General features: G+C 43.2%; 1 protein-coding gene across 1 annotated transcript in view; it reads right to left on the reverse strand.

The window, feature by feature from the left end:
* Window positions 1–485: 485 nt before the first annotated feature.
* The window catches only part of dctd (dCMP deaminase), a 34,897-nt gene continuing 12,528 nt past the window's right edge, over window positions 486–22,854 (reverse strand). Inside the window, exons 4-6 of the mRNA XM_046327461.1 lie at window positions 16,767–16,883; window positions 7,315–7,411; window positions 486–1,000 (exon numbers count right to left, since the gene is read on the reverse strand). Of these exons, the coding sequence (XP_046183417.1) occupies window positions 922–1,000; window positions 7,315–7,411; window positions 16,767–16,883 (293 nt within the window). The 3' untranslated portion in view covers window positions 486–921. The remainder of the gene's footprint in view (window positions 1,001–7,314; window positions 7,412–16,766; window positions 16,884–22,854) is intronic.

The following is a 22,854-nucleotide window of genomic DNA, read 5'->3' on the forward strand; positions in this document are numbered from 1 at the left end:
AGCTTGATTTGTTTAACTCGGCAAGTCAGTTAAGAACAAATTCTTATTTACGTTGACGGCCAAACCCGGATGACGCTGGGCTAATTGTTCACCACCCTATGGGACTCCCAATCACGGCCGGAAGTGATGCATTCAGGATTCGAACCAGGGACTGCAGTGACGCCTCTTGCACTGGGATGCAGTACCGTAGACCGCTGCGCTACTCGGGAGAACGTGGGGTCCAGTGAAATTGAACAGCATAGTTTAGTGTGGGGTATTGAATTCACCTGCATATTGCATATTCACAGTATTACACACATGCACAACTTCATGTCCAGCAGATCTATGCTTGGATATCACCCAAAAGATATGTCTGTACTTTGACAAAATCTCCAATTCCTCGAAGTTGAGAGTACTTCTACCAGCTGATTGCTCTTCTATTCAAAGTTACGAGACAAAGCTACAGCAGTTTCTATATTTTTGCATAAACAGACTGTACACTTGAATGATTTTATAACATTCCTCAGTTTTATTTGGTTGACATTGCAGCACATAATATGATATGGTTTAGTGTTTCAGTAGCCCAACATTTGACCTAATATGGTACCAATACATTTAGTCTAACACTTAGAACTACAAAATCAGTAGTTGGTCTAAAACCGTAAAACTCAGTGGAAGAGTATCCTGATTGTGATTTTTTAAATAAATGTTTTTAACGAGACCAGAGTAAAAGTAACTCCATGAGACCCAATGTGAAAATTTACAACTCAAATCACTTTTTGCACTGTAAAAAACAAAAGAAAAACCTTTCCAATTAATGTTTCTATATGATTTTTTTTACAGTAGACATACTTGAGTTCCTCTAGGTGTGGTAGGTTGAGGGGAGGAGTAGACATCAAAGCACCCACTCTTTCCCTCTCCTCTTTCTCAAGGTGAGTGTATTCAGCCTGTTCCGTTGAACATCCCAGAGTTAATAGAATTAAAATCGATGACAAACTTGCTTCGCTTGGGCTTGAACTGCCTGGGAAGAGACAAACAGCGTGGTGAGAAAAGGAGAAAAAGCAAGTCACTTTTTGTGAAGCTATGAACTTTTCCAGCACAGGGGCTGGTTTTGAGTGAGAGACAATAGGGGGAGAGGCAGCAGGGACAAAGATGAAGGGGAGACAGTTAAGAAGAAACTCAGCTTTCAGATTATTTCTCCCCACCCTTCAACTTAATATCCTCCTGCGCCCAGGAAGGAGCTCTGGGGGGGTCCAATTACCCACAAGCCCCCTGGGGAGAGGGAGAGGGGGTGTAGGGTGGAGCGGCCGCCCACTCTAGGAGGTAATGACCAGGACCAGGGGCGCATTCTTCCCCCCTATCGCCCCTCACCTCAACCCCCTGCCAAGGTCCCCAACACCAGCAGAGAGCAGACTCCTCCTGTCCTAATCACTCTTATGCCTCTGTGGGTCAAGCGCAATAGAGTATCACAGGCTACATCCCAAATGGCACCCTGTTCCCTATGTGGTGCATTACTTTTGACCAGTGCCTAGGGTACCATTCGGGACGTAAACAAAGTTTTGTATCATAACAGCTACCATTACTGCAGTGAAATGGCAAGCCACTAACCTTTCTATAAAGCAGTTTCTTAACACCTTGTCATAGCGTACGTGCCCAAGCAGAAGAGAAGAGGCACTGTAGCGTCACAGTCCACCACTGCACGACACACTAAAAACCTTGCTGCCTTTTAAAATGCCATCAATAATAGCATTCCAGGACACCTTTCTTTCTGAAGACAGACCCATCGTCCTGCACAGACACACCCTTAGTCTGTTCAGTCGCACACACACACGGAATGAATGCTGCTTGCAAACCTGCTTTTAAATCCCAAGGCCAAAGATGTTCTCACGCAAATATCATTTGTCACATGCGCCAAAATACAACAGGTGCAGACCTTACCGTGAAATGCTTACTTACAAGCCCTTAACCAACAATGCAGATTTTTTTTTTAAAGAAAGAATTACCTCCTAAAAAAATTAAATGAGGCTATATACAGGGGGTACCAGTACCGTGCCAATGTGCAGGGGTACAGGTTAGTCGAGGTAATATGTACAGTACCAGTCAAAGGTTTGGAAACAAGGGTTTTTCTTTATTTGTACTATTTTCTATATTGTAGAATAGTGAAGACAAACTATAAAATCATGTAACCAAAACAAATTGTTAAACGACTTAAAATATATTTGAGATTCTTCAAAGTAGCCCCCCTTTGGCTTGACGACAGCTTTGCACACTCAGCTGTCAAGGCAAAGGTTGGCTACTTTGAAAAATATCAAATATATTTTAATTTGTTTTGGTTACATTAGTTATTTTATAGTTTGTCTTTACTATTCTACAATATAGAAAAAATAATAAAAAAAATGAATGAGTAAAAAACTGATACTGAATGTAGGTACAGGGGTAAAGTGACTATGCAAAGATAAAACATCCAAACTTACTGATACTGTACATGTAGGTACAGGGGTAAAGTGACTATGCATAGATAAAACATCCAAACTGACTGATACTGTACATGTAGGTACAGGGGTAAAGTGACTATGCATAGATAATAAACATCCAAACTAACTGATACTGTACATGTAGGCAGGGGTAAAGTGACTATGCATAGATAATAAACAGGAAGTAGCAGCAGCATAAATAAAATGGGGGGGGGGTCAATGCAAATAGTCTGGGTAATTACCTGTTCATTAGTCTAATTGCTTGGAGGTAGAAGCTGTACCACTTGCCGTGTGGTAGCAGAGAGGACAGTCTGACTAGGGTGGCAGGAGCATTTGACAATTTATACATTTAAATCGTCTGGTAGGCTCGCGTTACTGGGCAGCTTGCGGTTGGGATTCTCTTTTGTATTCCGTAATAGTTTGCAAGCTCCACCACATCCGACGAGCGTCAGAGCCGATGTCGTAGGATTCCATCTTAGTCCCATATTGACGGTTTGTCGGACGGCATAGTGGGAAAACAGTCTTGTAGCTTAGTATCTGCATCAGACCACTTCCGTAATGAGCTAGTCACTGGTACTTTCTGCCTGAGTTCTTGCTTGTAAGCAAAAATCGGGAGGATAGAATCATGGTCAGATTTTCCAAATTCAGGGAGAGGGAGAGCTTTGTATTTGTCTATGTGTGGAGTAAAGGTGTTCTAGAGTTGTCCTCTGGTTGCACATTTACCATGCTGGTAGAAATTAGGTCAAAAGGATTTAAGATTTCCTGCATTAAAGTCCCCGGCCACTAGGAGCACCGTTTCTGGGTGAGCATTCTCGTTTGCTTATGGCCTTATACAGCTCGTCGAGTGCGGTCTTAGTCCCTGCGTCGGTTTATGATAAACACTCTTGGTAAATAGTGTTGTCTACAGCTTATCATGATGTACTCTACCTCAGGCGAACAAAACCTTAAAACTTAGAGATCACGCATCAGCTGTTGACAAATTTGAAAAACCACCATCCCTCGTCTTACCGGAGGTTGCTATTGTCTTGCCGATGCAGAAAACCCAGCCAACTGTATATTATCCATATCCTTGTTTAGCCATGACTCGGTGAAACATAAGATATTACAGTTAATGTCCCATTGGTAGGATAGTCTCGAACGGAGCTCATCCACTTTATTCTCCAAGGATTACGCGTTAGCCAGTAAGAGATGATTAAGGCGAATGATCCATTCGCAGACGAATTCTCAAAGGCTACAGTTCAGTCCACAACATTTGACAAATTACAGTAAATTTTATTTCTCTAATTCTTATCTATGGCAATGGGACGGCGCTCAACCAACGTGAGTCGAGGTTCTAATAAAAAAAAGGATAAGGCGTAACACTTGCTCAACACAAATGTGTTTTATTTAAGTGGAGTTAAAAGAAACGTTTCAGCCTTCAACAAAGGCAATAATTCCTATCTGCAAATACTAAGGGCAATTTCAACTGGTTTTACTACGTCAACACTGATTCAGACATTCGTTCATTGATTTTCCTCAAGGTCAAAAATGTCCCTTGAAACTTCTATTGAGTATGAGATCCAGTTAACAGTCCAATTTAATACACGCTTTTGGTCCAAACGCCAACGGACAGAGAAGATGGATAGAGACGGAAAGAAAAAGGGAGGTCGGAAAGGAGAGGAATAAAATAGTCATTGCAAACGTGTAGGAGGAAGTACATGATCAGCTAGCTCGGGGATTTGGCCTAGTTTCCCAAACTCGGTCCTGGGGACCCCCTGGGTGCACATGTTTTTTTGCCCTAGCACTATACAGCTGATTAAAATAATCAAAGCATGAGTATGGGAAACCCTGAGCTGAGGACAACCTGAATGTGTGTGTGCGCATGTAGAGGACATCCTCAAACCAGCTAGTGGAGTTAACCTCTACACCTCCATAGACTGGTAGCCCATATGAAATCTTCAAATATTGCTATATTAATAAAATTTAAAAAATTTAATCAGTGTAAGTGCATCTGAAATGGCAATCTATTCCTTGTACAGTGCACTACTTTTGACCAGAGCCCTATGGGTAGTGCCATAAAGTAGTGCACTACATAAGGAATAGGGTGCCATTTGGAACAAAACCTATTTCTTGTCTCCTCTGGTTTCCTGTTTCCAACAGTAAGTCTTAGTTGATCTGTCGAGGATGAAGTATTAAGACTGTATTTAAATACCTGAGCTGCAACCCTGTGTATTTAATGTGGCTCAGTGGGAGATTTCCATGCCTACTGTGTGTGTGTGTGTGTGTGTGTGTGTGTTAAGTAGCAAAGGGCATTTCAAATGGGAATCAATGAAAAAGTTCTGTTTATTCATGTACCTACAGATAGATGTTTGTGGGTGAATTTATTTTTCCCCGTGTGTATATGTGTATCTAGACTAGTATGAATGTGTTGTTCGAGGTCTATAGTGTGTTAAAGTCCTGCAACGGGGTCGGATACCTACGGTTCCGCAAAAAAAACATTCCTAATTTGTCGACGTGCAGAGCTTGCGTTTCCTCCTGCCACGTGACATTACGCTGCAAAGTTTATTTTCCCTGACTCCTAGCTCACGTGAAAATGGGTAACATAACAGGAGAAATAAAAACAAAGGTTACGATGATGAAATACACCTGGTGCTGCTCGACTGAAATCGTCAGTTTGGAGTCATTGTGGACAAGGAGGACAACCCAGTAGATGGATGCACAGCCTGCAAAAGTGCAACAGGTATGCATTTCCGATAATTCAGTTGATTACTACATTAATTCAGACTTTTGTTCAATTCAACCGTTCACAGCCAGTTTAAACCTGTGCATCTGGTAAAAGTAGCCAATAGCCTACTCAATAAATGAAGGCTATTTTTGCAGCCTATAGCCCATTTGATTCTGGGAATTATTTAGGTTTCAATTCAACTATTTGATTATCTAAACAACATTGAATGTAAAGGATTTCTCCGCACTATTGCCTGTAAGTAAGCATTTCACTGTAAGGTCTACACCTGTTGTATTCGGCGCATGTGATAAACTTTGATTTGTCGGCTATAGGCTTTCATTTGGTAATAAGAAAGCCTGTAGAAGGATCTTTGGCAATGTGCCACATCGCATTGTAAAAATATGAAGATATCATTCTTAAAGGGGGGCTGAACGTCATGATTTGGCCTAGTTTTTGGGCTTGGTCATTAAGAAATGCTGCAGCCATGACTGATGCCAAACGAGAGTTGTATATTTGTCTCATTAAATGCTTCCAATGTTTGTATATGAATTTCTCAAATGTATACACTGAACAAAAATATAAATGCAACATGGAACAATTTAAGATTTGACTGAGTTACAGTTCATATAAGGAAATCAGTCAATTGAAAAACATTTATTAGGCCCCATCTATGGACTTCACATGACTGGGAATACAGATATGTATATGTTGGCCACAGATGCCTTACATAAAAGGAAAAACCAGTCGGTATCTGGTGTGACCATTTGCCTCGTGCAGCGCAACACATTTCCTTCTCAGACTTGATCAGGAGGTTGACTGTGGCCTGTGGAATGTTGTCCCACTCTTCTTCAATGGCTGTGCGAAGTTGCTGGATATTGGCGGGAACTGGAACACGCTGTCGTACACATCAATCCAGAGCATTGCTGGATATTGGCGGGAACTGGAACACGCTGTCGTACACATCAATCCAGAGCATTGCTGGATATTGGAGGAACTGGAACACGCTGCTTCACATCAATCCAGAGCATCCCAAACATGCTCAGTGTCCGAGTACACAGGCCATGGAAGAACTGGAAGACATTTTCACTTCCAGGAATTGTGTACAGACTTGAGCAATATGGGGCTGTGCATTCTCATACATGGAGGTGATGGCGGTTGGTGAATGGCACGACAATAAACCTCAGGATCTCATCGCGATATCACTGTGCATTCAAATTGCCATCAATAAAATGCAATTGTATTAGTTGTATCTAGTTTATGCCTGCCCACACCATAACCCCACCACCACGGGGCACTCTGTTCACAACATTGTCATCAGCAAACCACTTCCCCATAAAAGGCCTGTTGGACTTACTGACAAATTCTCTAAAACAGAGGCGGTTCATGGTAGAGAAATTCGGGCAACAGCTCTGGAGGACCTTCCTGCAGTCAGCATGTCAATTGCCTGCTCCCTCAAAACTTGAGACATCTATGGAATTGTGTTGTGTGACTAGTGACCTTTTATTGTCCCCAGCACAAGGTGCACCTGTGTAATGATCATGATGGTTAATAAGCTTCTTGATATGCAACTCCTGTCAGGTGGATGGGTTATTTTGGCAAAGGATTAATGCTCACTAACAGGGATGTAAACACATTTGTGCACAGAATGAGAGAAATAAGCTTTCGTTAGTATGGAACATTTCTGGGGTATTTTTCAGCTCATGAAACCAATACTACATGTTGTGTTTATATTTTTGTTCAGTATAGAATATGTAGACAGAGACAACATTACCAAAATATCTACCTGCTCCTTCCATCACACCATTCACTCTCCGCCCCTTCTCATCCCCTCCCCTAAGAGCCATCGCTCCACCCCTTAATCACTCTCCACTGCTGAACCCCCCAGTAGTCCCAGGACAGGTAGTTAGTGGGTAGGTTTTACACCCCCGAAACAACCATATCCAGGCACTAACCCCACCCCGCAAACCCTCTGAAATACAGGTTCAAAGACACATGTAACTCTGAGGGGAGCGCCATCTAAACCCCAACCCTGTTTGTTTGGAAACCTTTTCACACAAAACTGTCAGCCCTCTCTGGCTGGCAGATGACTTAATTGACATCATAACATCCTCGTCCCTCCATCCAGGGGCAACACACACGGTGGCTCAGAAGACTCACTTGTATTGGATCCCTGCCAAGTTAAGCAGCCGTCTGGAGGCAGTCATTTCAGGGATGTCGTGGTACTTGTCTGACAAATAGATCACGTCCTTTATACCTGTAGGTTAGAGACAGCGAGGGGAAAGAGGGAGGGGAAAATGAAGGGAAAGAAAGAGTCAATTATCTATCGGACAGGCTCGGGATGATGGTGAGCGGTGACTAAGGGAGGGAGGGAGGCCTCAGTAAACCCGGCCTCAGTAAACCCTGCGGAGTGATGAGGGGTGCAATTCTGAGTGTGTGTTCACACACACACACACACACACACACACACACACACACACACACACACACACACACAGTATGGAGGCGGTCGATAAACCCTCAACAGCAGGCTGAGTCCAATACCGAGAACTAAAGACGAAACAGGAAATCTACCAACTCCAGCTGTCATCTTTAAAAGCACCCCCTTCCAACTTAATGGAGGTGTGTGTCTGTGTGTGTGTGTGTGAGAGAGACACTAAGCACTATAACAGGGCCTGGCTCGATTAGTATATCTACCGTACCATCATGCTTGGGAGGTCTGCAGCTTCCTACACAAACACACAATTTCACTCTGGCAAAAGGTCACATACAGCGGGTGCCCGCCTTATCTGCCAACACCCCCTGAAACCCCCCTAAACTGCAGAGATAGGATTGGTTGTCCCCCATGGCTCTGTGCTGAGCCCGCCTGATATCTTCCCCGCATCATCAGAGCTTTAGGAGCCGCTGGCTCAATCCGGCTCAGCTTTACCCAGCATGGCTTCCCAGTCTCACCTGCCCTGTATTATCGGACAGTTTCATCTGCGGGAAACTGTGAAAGAGCTGGTATTTATTCTGTGATCCGCTGAGGGGAGACCACGCAGAGTGAATTCTATTCACCACAGTAGATAAAGAGCGACTGACTATAGGACTGGCTGGTGGTGTTACTGTTAGCAGCACCAGCTCTACAGGGAGTGAAAGACAGGCTAGCCTCTAGCATAGTGGTTTACCCCTTCTAGTAGACAAACAGTGGTGATAATATCCACTCACCTGGTATGGACTGGACTGTTATGCTCATCATATTCTCTTCGTATCACATCCGTAATTGTACAGTTACTACTCCGATCGCTGATAATATAAAAGGGTGAGAAATGCCAGCATGTTTTGCTACTGAAATCCAACTGTAATTACAGTAAAGCTACAGCCTGATCCAGTGGTTCTTAATTCTGGTAATCCAGGGTGCATGTGTGGTTTTTTTTTGCCCTAACACAACACACCTGATTCTACTCAACTCATCGTCAAACCTTTTACTAGTGGAATCAGGTGTGTAGTGCAGAAATATGCACCCCTTTGAGTCCCCAGAATCTTTAAAAAAAAAAACACTGCTCTAAATTACAAGAGTTTAGCCTACTTCACAACAACTATACAGACGACTATTCAAAAGAAACATTAGCAGCGAATAAATATGTACAAAAACAACAAAGCATATCTGAATGTGTGCAGCGACGCTGCCTGGGCTAACAATGGATCAGATAAATAAATAAAACGCAAAGCGTCACTTCTCCCAAGTGGAAGTAACAAAGACCTTTATGGTCGGATTGTTTGCAGGCGTAGAAGGCCACAGAGTGCAGACACAGTACGTGGGGCGAGCTCCTTTATTCATAAATCACCCGCTGAAAATAATATCTCTGATATTTAGATTTGCATACAAGGCATTGTCCTTATTCCTAGGTGTATTGGTTTGGAAAAGCAGATGCAATGAGCGTGAATCTACATACATTAACACACACAACCTATGACTTTCTGGGGAAGAACTTGTACACATAAAAAAAAAAGTGTTCCCCGCAAAAATAAATAACTGCAAATAAACACATTTAATCAAACTTGCTTACTTACTGAAGTAATGTCCGGGTGTGAGTTTACATATGGTAGCATTCTGAACGGGGATAATGACAGTGTTCCAAATGTATAGCCACTAAACAAACCATGAATAAAAATGCATTGTCAATATTTCCTGGTGAGGGCTCTGCAGGATTTGGCATTAGCGCTTGGCTGAACTCCAAGGGATATAATGATTGGATGTGAAGATGGTAAAGGCGGGGCTCCAGCAGAAGGTGGTGCTCATGCTGTCAGACCAAAATGAGTCTTAGTAGCACAGAGGGGGAATCAGGGAGATGGCTTGAAATTACACTGGTTTATTTTGGCACAGAATCGTGTGTGTGAATAATGTCCTTACTATGTAATTGGGCAACTGGGCATTTCGTTTTGATGTGTGTAAGGAAGGCGCGGGCGGGTTGTGTGTGAGAGTGGGATTGTGTGTCGTTTGGGGGTGCAGTGGTTATGAAGTGGGGCTTCACAGCCTCACAGCTCTAATAAGAAGGAAAAGCATGTAGAGCATCCAAGATCAGCCCAATCGACAGCCTTGAGTTAACAGGCTGTAGCACGGAGAAGTGGTGTATTTCCTTTTGAAAGCGCTGCTTCCAAGAGAGAAAAGACTCGACATCCACACTGCTTGAGACAGTTTCAGATAACCTTCTGCATCAAACGGGGAGCTTTACAAGTCGCCAAGGACAAGACCTTTAGTCTAGTGTACGATAGCCGACACACAATTTAAAAGCAAATGGGATGAAATTAAACTAGTCCGTCTAAAACACATCCTTCAGAGCCAAGTTGGAGGGGGGGGGGTTGCTTAACGACCATAGAGATGGGGATCTGAGTGTCGGAATCTGGTCAAGCATTAGCGGTCTTGACTCAAACCCCCACCCCCCGGCGAGCCAGCCCAGTCTCAGCCACCTTCTGCCTATGCTTCTACTATCGGTCTCCCTTTTCCCAGGTGCTGTCCAAAAACAGATGACAAAATCTGAAGTTCCTAGATGGGGTTCTGAATCTGACAGCTTGAGACGCCAGTAGTAGTCATGTTTAAAAAAAAAAGTGCAGAATTGAAGAAATGTACTATTGAAAATCACCCACAACGACTTCTTTCCACTGATCTATAGTGAAGCAACAGAGGAAAACAGATCCATATTTTAAATATAAAAACGTAAAAAAGGAAAATATCTTTAAATAAAGCAAATTTGTTCTCTGCGTCTGGGAGATATCTATTTATTGTGAAGTATACTGAAGGTGATATGCACATCCCAACCTTTTAGAAAACTGATTCCTCTGTAGATACTGTCAAAAGAAAAGGCCTGCACGGCACACTGTAATTTATCATGTCTAAAAAAACAAAGCCTTTTATCCATCTCTAGCCGTTGCCAAGACAACACTTGCAAAAAAGAAAAAACATTTTGTAGATTGAAGACTGAGAAACAATACATTTGAACTGCTAACAGACCGCAAAGCGCTACAGAAGGTTGTGCGGACTACCCAGTACATCACTGGGGCCGAGCTCCCTGCCATCCAGGACTTCTAGATCAGGCGGTGTAAAAGGAAGGCCTGAAATTGCCAAAGACTAAAGTCACTCTGCTAACGTCTGGAAAATGTCACCGGATCACAGACCAAAAGGCTCCGAGACAGCTTCAATCCCCAAGCCTTAAGAACGCTAAATAGTTACCCGGACTATCTGTATTATTTTTCACATTGTAGAATAACAGTGAAGACAACACATATGGAATCATGTAGTAACCAAAAAAGTGTTAATCAAAATATATTTCATTTTAGAGAATCTTCAAAGTAGCCACCCTATGCCTTAACAGCTTTGCACACTCTTACAACTCTGCATTGTTGGGAAGGGTTCGCAAACAAGCATTTCATTGTTAATGAAATAAGAGTGTGCAAGCATTTCATTGTTAATGAAATAAGAGTGTGCAAGCATTTCATTCTAGACCTGTTGTATTTGGCGCATGTGACAAATCAAACATTATTTAATATTGTTATCAAACTAACCAGAAACACTGGAAAACTAGTAAACAGTCATGCTGGGATGGAAAACTAGTTGGAACCAGAGAGACCGTTTGAGTAGTTTAAAAAAACGCACCATTCTGGAACGTTCCACAACAGTGACTTGTCCACTGAGGACAGCTTAACTTTTTGTGGCTGCAGGGGCAGTATTGAGTAGCTTGGATGAAAAGGTGCCCATTGTAAACGGCCAGCTCCTCAGTCTCAGTTGCTAATATATGCATATTATTAGTAATATTGGATCGATAATACTCTGGCGTTTCTAAAAACTGTTTGAATTATGTCTGAGTATAACAGAACTCATATTGCAGGCAAAAACCTAAGAAATTCCACTTCCTGTTTGGAATTTTTTCTGGGGGTGGCAGATCATCAACCAAGCTCTCATTGAAATAACAGCGAGACATGGATGAGTTCTCACTTCCAACGCCTTCCACTAGATGTCAATAGAACTTTGTCTGATGACTAATGTGAAGGGGGGGGGGTCAAATGACACAGGAAATAGTCACCACTGCCATGAGTTGACCATGCATTCACTATGCGCGTTCAAAGGGGAAGCAGCTGCGTTCCACTGGTCGTCTGAAGTCATTCGAATTCTCCGGTTGGAATGTTATTCAAGATATATGTAAACAACATTCTAAACATTGATTCAGTACATCGTTTGACATGTTTCTACTGACGGAACTTTTGGACATTGTGGCATTTTCGAACAAATCAAGCATTTATTGTGGACCTGGGATTCCTAGGACTGCATTCTGATGAAGTTCAAAGGAAACATTTATCATGTATTTTCTGGTTTCTGTTGAATCCAACATGGCGGCTAATTTGGCTTCTGTTCTGAGCGCCGTCTCAGATTATTGCATGTGTTGCTTTATCCGTTAACTTTTTTGGAAATCTGACACAGCCGTTGCATTAAGGAGAGGTATATCTATAATTCCATGTGTATAACTTGTATTATCATCTACATTTATGATGAGTATTTCTGTTGAAACGATGTGGCTATGCAAAATCACTTGATGTTTTTGGAACTAGTGAATCTAATAAACCAATGTAAACTCAAGATTTTTAAAATATAAATATGAACTTTATCAAACAAAACATGCATGTATTGTGCAACATGAAGTCCTATGAGTGTCATCTGATGAAGAAAATTCAAGGTTAGTGATTTATTTTCTTTATTTCTGCTTTTTGTGAATGCTATATTTCGCTGGAAAATGGCTGTGCTTATTGTGGTTTGGTGGAGACCTAACATTATCGTTTGTAGTGCTTTCGCTGAAAAGCCTATTTGAAATCGGACACATTGGGATTAACAACAAGATTACCTTTAAAATGATATGACACATGTATGTTTTAGGAATTGTAATTATGAGATTTGTGGTTTGAATTTGGCGCCCTCTATTTTCACTGGTAGTTGTCACATCAATCCCGGTATTGGGATTGCAGCCATAACAAGTTAAGTAATTCAGAAGAGAGGAAGGAGGGGGTAGCTAGCCATTTGGGACCAGACTAAAACTTTAGAACATTTCAAATCATCCCACTCTCACAAGAGTGGTAGTGGAAGTTGGTGTGTGTGTGTGCATGCCTGTGAGATCATGTGCCTGTGACAGACACATCCCAAAGTGACAAGATGGCAGAGATGGATGGCAGGCAGGCAGGCGCTGGGGAGTCAGTCCAAGCCCAGTAGACTGAAGATGCTCCCATGAATCCATGTTTTAAGCATCCGTTTGACCAGCTACGACAGAGAGAAAAGAGACCAATATCAGGCGAGGAAAGCAAAAGGAAAAAAGGGGAGGGGAGACTAATACGTGGCAGTCGAGAGACCGAATGAGACAGAGGAGTGAGAAGGCAAGGGAAATCTGAGGTGAGGAAGAAAGCAACCTCTCGTTATTTATGGGATGAAATTAAACAAGTTAGTCTAAAACACATCCTTCAGAGGGGGTTTACTTAACAACTACATAAGGTCAGGGCTCTGTGCAGGAAAGTCAAGTTCCTTCACAACGATCTTTGACAAACCATTTCTGTTTGGACCTTGCGTTCTGCACGGGGACATTGTCATGCTGAAACAGGAAAGGGCCTTCCTCAAACTGTTGCCACAAAGTTGGAAGCACAGAATCGTCTAGAATGTATGTTGCAGCGTTAAGATTTCCCTTCACTTGAACTAAGGGGCCTAACACGAACCATGAAACAGCCCCAGACCATTATTCCTCATCCACCAAACCTTACAGTTGGCACTATGCATTTGGGCCATGAAAACCCATTTCATTAAACTCTCAAAAAGTTGTGCCGACGTTGCTTCCAGAGGCAGTTTGGAACTCTGTAGTGAGGTTTGCAATCAAGGATAGACGATATTTATACACTACGAGCTTCAGCACTCGGCAGTCCCGTTCTGTGAGCTTGTGTGGCCTACCACTTCGTGAGCTGTTGCTGCTAGACGTTTCCACTCCATAATAACAGCACTGCATATATAGTGCATCTACCTCAAATACCTCCTACCTCTGCACATTAATCTGGTACTGGGCCTCCCTGTATCTAGCTCCATTCTTGTATTGTATTCCTCGTGTGTTACCATTCAATGTTTCAACTCTGCATTGTTGTGAGGGGTTGTAAAACAAGCATTTCACAGTTAAATCTACAAGAGTTGTATTTGGCAAATAAAATGTTAGATTTTTTATTTGAAGTGACTTACAATAGCAGGTCTTGTAATGGGCCATTGATAAACAGGAGAGGGAGACACTATGGAGGAGCATTCCAATGGGATTAGGAAAGCAACAAAGGTCCTCCAGATTAGCTAATGGGAATACAATGGGAGCGGGGCCACTGGGAGGAGAGGGGTGAAGAGGGGCAACCAGTGAATTAGCTACGTAGACTCAGAGGACGGATAACCTGCTAGGTTGTAATTACATTGTTAGGACAGTGCCGTCCGCTTGTCAACATAAATATTCTTCATTCTGTACAACGACCTTAAGATGGATAATGATTCCTCAATTCAAAGTCCCATACTGAGGTGTTAAGGCTAAATGCACCAACGCATAACTGAACTGAGGATTGGGAAGAGATAGTTTGGCGCACTTCACCAAGACAGCGTTCAGGACTAAAGACATAACACTACCGGCGCGGGAGTCAGGCCAGGCTACAGCACTACCGGCGCGGGAGTCAGGCCAGGCTACAGCACTACCGGCGCGGGAGTCAGGCCAGGCTACAGCACTACCGGCGCGGGAGTCAGGCCAGGCTACAGCAGCAGCTTCCTCACATTAGAACTGAGACTGGCTGAGAATATAACAGATGAGGCTGATTTATACTGAAAATAGTTACGTACCATTAACTGTCTGGTAACGGAGGGGTGGAAGAGAGAGGGGGAGTAAAAGTAAATAATTGGGTGAATAAGAGAGCCAGTGAAAATGGGAGAAAAACAGGATAGAAAAAAGCCAAAGATAAAAAGGTAGAAAGAGATTGGAGAGAGAGAGTTCTGGGTGGCTCCACACGAATTGTGCTTCTTCTCAGTAACCATTTGAACTCCAGTCCAAAAATAAGCCAACTGAGAGATTTGTTCAAACGTTGATTGAATGGGTGTCCTGCTGGAGAGAGAAAAGGAGGGGGAGCGGTGAGAATGATAAGACCACAGTGCCCCCTAAAGCCAAAAGAGTACACCTCTTTTTCCCTCCATCTCTCATCTGAAGAGCCTGTGTATTGAGAGGCCAAGAGGGTTTCGTTCAAGGCGCGCACCAACACACGTTGAGGGGCCGAGAGGCTAACGTTCAAGGCCTTGCAAACGTTACTTAAAAAAGGACTCGGAGGATCCCTTACCGTTCTTAGAGAGCTGAGCTGTTCGTCGGTACGTGAGGTGCATTTATTAAATCACAAACGACCCAACGGCCAGGCAGAATGGCGCACAAACACACAGAGAGCCGCCCACGCTGTAGTTTAAAATATTCCCTAGGTTTCAGCGGTTGAAACGCACTCTCTTTGACACCACACACGGAGAAGTTCTAATCAAGGCTGAATGGAAATAAGCCCATTTCTAGAGTGAGAGACTAAAACCAGACGAACAGGTGCAGCGCTAAGGAGCGCTGTGGAATTGAGCCCAACTGCCTTCCGTAGGCCTATCGGATTCACTGACATGTTTCACGGTAAATAGCAAACACATCTAAACACATCTATTGCTAAATCCTCTGATTCCCCTCATGCTGTTATAACAGTGAGACGGATAGATAGGAGAGAGAGAGTTGGGGAGAAAAAGGGAAAGAAAGAATTAGTAAGAGATCCAGAGAGGGAAAAAAGCTTTTTCTAGTGGCGGGGCGGAGTGAACAGTCATCACACGCCACCTTTGTGAAGCACGCCACTTGTTGCCGTTAAGTTTCCTCCTCTTGAAGGTGCAGGTGAACGGGAAGTGGTGTATAAACTCCCTCCTTAATGAAGTAGGAGCCTGGAGAAGGAGCTTACACCCCACTGTGCCGGGGAGAGGAGAAGGCCTGGCAAGGTAATCAGAGTGAAATAGTGTGAGTAGGTGAGTGTCGGAGCTATGAGTATGTGTATGCATGCCTGCATACATGTCAGTATATATAGCTCTGTGTGTGTGTGTGTGTGTGTGTGTGTAGGAGTTGAGTGTTTGTGTGCCTGCGTGTCTCACTTCCTTCCGTATGCAGCTCCAGGAGGGCCTCTCGCCTAAGGAGCAACAGCAGGGGTTTGTGGGAAGATAACGGGGGAGGGAAAGTTTTTCGAGCAAGGGCAGAAAGCGGTAGAGAGGAAGAGCGAAGGAGAAAGAGGAAAAAGAAGCTCCGCTTGCTGTTTGTTGTTGTTTGAAAAAGGCGGAGGCTGTGGAGTATAATCATCTCGCTTTCTATCGTAGGTGGGAGGGAGCAAAAGGGGGGGTAGGGGTACGGGTTGTACCCCCCCTTGAAACCTTGTGCTCCGTTAGGGGTCGTCCCCAATCCCCCGTGTGACGTCGCTCCCTCGCCGAGCATACTGTCGGAATCACCTTGACACACGGACTGTCCCACGGCACATGCACGAGAGGCGTCGATGATCAAACGCACCCAACACACTCTGCTGACAATCTGTCGAGATTGCTCTCGGGACAATAACTGCAGTTGAATTAGTATTTAATTTTTTTTTTATATAGGACTGCCATTTGGTAAACAAACACCAGTACAGGAGGAAGCTAAATCAAAAAGGGAAAGACTAGCAGATATCTGGCTGCTGTGTGTCTGCCCATCCATCAAAGCTATCCTGTCAGCGTTAGTCTAACACCTGCATAACTGATACTATATAGTGAATACTGTATGGTACTTTGGCTAAATACAATATCGCGGGAGCTAAACATCTATGCATTGTGGTTGTCAACCGGGATGTATAGAGAGAAAAGATAAAGGATGTGTTTGGTGGAAGGAGGACAGGTGTCTCGCTGTGAATAGCTGAGTCAAGGACGAGAGAGGGAGGAGTGTGTGTGTCTGAGAGAAGAGGTATAGATAGGAGTGTGTTCATCTGCGCATGTGGTCATCTGCACGTGTGTGTGTGTTCATCTGCACATGTGTGTGTGTGTTCATCTGCGTGTGGGGTCTCACCTGCTTGGATGATGAGCTTGGCACACTCGTTGCAGGGGAACAGAGCCACGTACATGGAACAGCCCTTCACGTCCGCTGAGTTCTTATTCATGATTGCATTCAGCTCCGCATGGCACACTGGAGGAGAGAGGGGGAGGAAAAGAGGGGGAGAGAGAGTAAACCCACCAGGGGTGGCAGTGAATCAAAAACTGAGACGTATCAATATGCAGATAGAGGTTTCCTAGTTCCAACAGCCACATACAACTAATCAACTGGTCTAGGATCAGTTCCCCCCCCTGTCCATATAATCTCATTAATTCATTGATCTAAAAAGGTTAAACTGATCCTAGTTCAGAAATTCCACTTTACACTTTGGAAAGTAATGTGCCGAGTTGAACAGATGCCCTCTCTCTCCTCCACCATGGCAGACATAAAATGACTCATTCCTAACATTAATTATGGGAAATTAATTGCCCCATCAGCGACGGTGGCCGATTACGGAGCACCACCACCACCCGTCAAACTATAGTGTGATTACCATATCCCCTCACTAGCCCCATGCCAGCCAGCCAGCCAACCTCGCCGATTTGCTTTGGCACAACAGAGCAACGACATGCACGTTGGTCCACTGCTCTCACAGCAAGCAGGCAGAACTCATACGATCAGTCCCATTCGAGAGAAAGAGCCATGGGATGGTTCACCTGGAAAATTTGTGCAATCGGTTGTCATGGCAACATGTATTTGTTGGGGAACATAAAATATTATCCTGAGCACTGTTTAATGTTACAGTCACTGGTCTCAGTTACTATTAGAGCAGTGGTAGTTACCATTACCACCACTGGTGAATAGCGTTAATGAACACTGATCCGCACTGTGACCCAACAGCCAACCCCCCTTTAAAACTGCTCCTGAAACTGACTAATAATGTGGACCTCACAAAAGCCTTCTCTGGTCCCAATTAGCTGCAGAGTCAGTTACTTAAAAACAGGTAATTAAATGACCCATTTGTGCTCGTAATTTTTTTTTTTAATCAGCTGAGTTTACCAGAATGGCCTTCCCAGGTAGAGGGCAATTATACCCAGTAAGCATGAGACCTTCTGGACAAGAGGGATGTTAAGAAAGTGTGTTCGTGTGTGTGGTCTTGGCTAACAAGACTGCTGTTCCTTGTAATTGCATATTACAGCCTTTATTACAGCCAATTATCTCCCTTTGAAGATGATTAGACATCTACAAGGTTCCCCCCCACCTCCCTTTACCCAGTTTTACAAAGAAATGCCTATATATATATATATATATATATATATATATATATATATATATATATATATATATATATATATATATATATATATATATATATATATATATATATATATATATATTTTTTTTTACTTTACATTGTGCCACGCTATGCTATGACCTAGGCAGCAAATTTCCACAAGGACCTGGGTAGTGGCAACCCTAAGAGGGCTTTTAGGATACCCCTGGATGGGGTGAAGAATATATCCTGTGTTTGAAGATAAAATATAATGAGATTCTTCCTTCTAACAAGAAGAGGATAGAGCGAGTGCATGAAAGAGAAAGAGCGAGGAAGAAGGGAGAGAGACACCCATTGGCCAGAAAGAGTGGGTGAGAAATAGATTAGGGGAAATAAGTGATTCTTCACCAAGCTTTGCTAACAGCACAAGAAGACTTGGGAACAACTAAGCACAATATGTTGCCCAATATATTCCATCTGCAAAAACGTATCTTTATAAAAGAGCTTGAGATAGGTAGGGAGAAACTAGACAGGAAAGACTAGGGTGTTTCTCTAAACCCTTCTAAAATTATTCTGAAGTGGACTGGAGGAAGAAATAGACCTACATCCTTTGAATGTAAAAAAGGGCTACCTGGATAGTCTCCAACTCATTTACTTTCAGCGGTTCGCTCTCCCTAGCTCTGCATATTAACTGGAGACATCCTTAAAGCATCAGGTATCTCCACACACAAAGCTTCAGGTCTTAACTCAAACTGCTTTCAATTACTGATGAAACAAAGAATTCGAAAAGAACTCCTTCAAAAATTAACTGGGCAGTTAGTTTGACTTTCCATATTTTTCATGGAACCCTCTCTCCTGAACTCAGGAGATTAATTATCTGGTTCCCGTGGCGATTAGAAACGGCTGTGATGAAACAGTGACGAGTCTTACATACATTATGTCTGGGAATGTTGGAATGGAATATTCTGGCTACACCTGTAGCCAATTGCATGTGGATGTTAAGGCTGCCTGTGACCCAATAGAATAGTGTATAGGGTTTCTGTAGGAAGCCAGAGGGAGGGGTCTGGAATTGAAAGGATAGACTGGAGTGCACTGAAGGGTTAGGACTGTACATTGCCAACCTATAAAGCCCTGCAGAAGTTTCTAAGGCTACAATTGTATTATCTGTAGTAGTAGGCCTTGGGCTATTAGGTAAAATAAACTGTACACATGCAAAGTGTGTGTGTGTGTGTGTGTGTGTGTGTGTGTGTGTGTGTGTGTGTGTGTGTGTGTGTGTGTGTGTGTGTGTGTGTGTGTGTGTGTGTGTGTTCTGGCAGATGGTCAGTTAGGTGCTCTGACCACTGTAGCCAATTAAGGAAACTATTTAGAGGTCAGAGGTCAAGATTGGCCACCTGTCAACTGACATGGAGTCTTGTATTTGCATGCTCCTTAAAAGAAAACGCACCATGTCCGAATACCTATACTAGCGTACTACATACTTAAACTGCATACAATGCATGTACTCATCGTCACATACCATTTAGCGCACACAGTTTAGTAAAAAGTATGCAGTATGCCACGACCGCAACGCAGTAGCAGCTCCTGCCTGACTGGTTGAGTAAGTGGGGTGGGGCCGAGTGCAGGTGGATTTTAAAAAATTTAACAAACATGCATCACATTAACCAGCCTGATAATAGCTCACTTCCAATTTGATTAATTTCTCTAAACTCTGAATGGAATAGGTATGGAGTTATAGGCCTACTCAGGCTGGTTATAAGCAGACCATCACATTCAACCTATACCGTAGGTAAATATTTTCCACTTGAACATATTTATTAGTGAAACCAAAGTGCTGTAACATTCAATTAAATCAAACAGCCTAGTATAGCTTACATTTGAAAACCCCCACAGAAGCTTCGCTATTCGGCATCTTCCCAATTAAGTAGCTTAGATTTGTTGTTTGGCTACTCAAAGAAAACGGGGCCCATCACTCGCATCTCACTTCTTCCAATGCATCACAATGGAAGTGTGCATCTAATTCTACTAGATAAAGAGCTGAGATGAGTATAACATCCTGGCATTTAAACCATCAAAATGTTTTTAAAAAAAATTCACATACTATAAAACATTCTATTTTCGTTTACTGAGAATGTGTCTTTGCGCTGTTTCACGCTTTTCGGTTTTATCCCCTTATCTAATTGATCAGCGGTTGTCAAAGCCAACACGAGTATCTGGACATTTAAAGTATACTCCATTTTCAAAATGTCCCATAGCATTAAATTTCATTTTTTTCCTGCATACTCAAAACAGACAAATATTTAGGACACATCTATGGGTATTCAGACTCTCTCCCAGAGTCAACACACTCACACAAAAAACAAATGTGCTAATATAACCACTGCAGCACAAATAGAATATTGAGGCACTACAGCCTATGGCCTATACAGCCAGTCACTCTGATTGAGACGCATGTCTTTCCTGATTCCCACAGGCTTGTCGAGTCATGTGACTTCTAAAGCTCCTCTAGATTCTGTCTACGTCTCAAACTGCACACCATTCCCTATAGGTCCTGGTCAAAAGTAATGCACTAAATAGGGACTAGGGAGTCATTTGGAACAGATTCTGTTTCGGCTGCCAGGGAACACCAGAGAGAGTGCCTGGCCCCTAGCCAGAGATATCACAACCCTGAGGAGACTAGAGATAGGGAGGGGTGGGGAGATGGAGAGGGCATAGGGAGGGAAGGCAGAGAAAAGAGATGGAGGGAGAGAGAGAGAAAGAAAGAGGGAGATCAAAAGCAAAAGAAGAGTGTGCCCAGTGGGAAAGAGGCTGTAGAGCCGACCGACACAGCAGACAAATAGAGGGCCGTTAACTTTGCTACATCGGCTCAAGCAATTACATGGCTATTCCTGTGTGTTAGTAGGGAATGAATGGGTTTGAATAAGGCATTAGGAATGAACCGGGTCGGGAGCAGGACAGGGCTACGGGCTGAGGACCGAGTTTCTATTATTCCTGGATCGTTTTGCTGAGGGAGGGAGTGTGTATGTCACTGCCAAGGGAGCGGTTTAACTTCCTCTCCTCTCCTCATTATTAACAGTACTTAAAGAACGATTCATCTACAGAACAGAGAGACAATAGTTACTGAGGAAGAAAAGGCTTTTCTGAATGAGCTGTTAGAAAAAGGTAGAAAGGGTGGACGCAGTATTAGTCGTGTTAAATATACTGTCCTTCTCTGTGTATTACAGTATGATCATACATTCCCTCTAGTTAAACAAAGTGGGACAATGCAACATCTTGTGATATAAAAAGGTAGAATGTCATTTCTGACAGACACTATTTGTAAGGGGGGGGGGGTCAGGAAGAGTTTAAAAGATCAACACCTCCCAAAAAAATTGACAAAATGCTCTTAGTGCTTTGCCTCTTTACACCCTCACCATGGCAACCGCTGATAGTCTCCCACGCTGGCATCTGCTGCCCACAGTCTGCCAGCTGTGCCCTCAGCCCTCTCGATCACTCTTCCCCCACCCCCCTTCTCTCTTCTAAACTCCATACCTAAACCCATTCAGAATAGTCTAGCTTTTTCCCCCCAGAGTGGCCTACACTGTATATAAACAATTCAATGTGTCAGTGTCCTACTGTATGTGGTTGCAGTAAAAAGTATGACTCTGAAAAGCCCTAGGTAAAGAGACCGGATTTAGGAAATGAAAATCTGGGAATGTAATTATTTATTTTTACGGGAAGGTGTTGGGTATAGCTGCGCAAAAGTAAAAATAAAAAAAATAAAAAAAGTGGCATGCCCTGGAACTATGTTTAACTATCAAATTTCGCTGTAGTTCTTTCCAATACTTTTATTAATTATAAGACACAGGATTATCCCTCCAGTTCACTTAATCTTAGCCCATCTAGTAATTCAAAAACCACCCAAGTCTGGTAGCCTATGCTGTTGGAGATACTTTCTAGCCATGGTTATTCATGAGATGGTTACAGTGCATCACCAATCAAACCGTTATAAAAAAGGGACAACAAGGACATCTTTCGTGGACAGGCTACCAAAACTGGGGAATGGCAGTGGAAAACGGGGACGTCTAGTCACCCTAGGTATCTCTAATAGGCTATAATTGCATATGATTAGTAAGTACTTATGTACTAGGGATGTACTTGTTTCACTTCAAACTAACCTCCCCCATTGGTCCGATTACCTATCATGAGCTCTCAAGGCTTACAAGTCAAACGTTGAAAATACACCAGTCATGGTTGGCAGAGTTGGGTCTAATATCATCAATATCAGAAGTTGGGAGAGAAAACACTACTAGCAAGTTCCCTCTAGGGTGTGTGTACATTCACTCTTGAGTTTTGAGAGGACAAGGAAAATAACTGGAAGGTGGTGTCCAGCGCCCTCTTCAGGTGAAACTGTGTCACTTCTAGTTCAGACTTCCAAGGACTGAGACAAGAATCAAGATGTCCTTGTAGAACAGAAGTATAGCTACTGAATCATTTCACTGTAAAAGCTCTTTCACTCTCACAAGGACACGCTCTCTCTCAGAAGTAATAACTGATAGTACAAGCAAGCAGTTGGAGACAGGAGAGCATTCCACCTTCCATCCAGCTATTCTATCGTTTTCCCAGAAATGCATTTATTTTCCAGTGTGCCACCTGCTCTCATTTCACCCTCAAACTACCTGGTTTCCATGACAACTGCACAAAAACATCTCTCCTTTCCTTTCCCGCTCGTTGGGGTTAAGAGCACCTGGCCTCCATCTTCTGTGTTACATTAAAACCCCATCTGTGCTGCCGAGTAGTCCCTCTCTTCTTTGTTGGCCTCAGCTGTGTTGTCTGCGCGGGTTATGCTTGTTTCGACGTCAAACAACTGCCTTA

This window comes from Oncorhynchus gorbuscha, linkage group LG24, assembly GCF_021184085.1.
Source record: "Oncorhynchus gorbuscha isolate QuinsamMale2020 ecotype Even-year linkage group LG24, OgorEven_v1.0, whole genome shotgun sequence".
Lineage (NCBI taxonomy): Eukaryota > Metazoa > Chordata > Actinopteri > Salmoniformes > Salmonidae > Oncorhynchus > Oncorhynchus gorbuscha.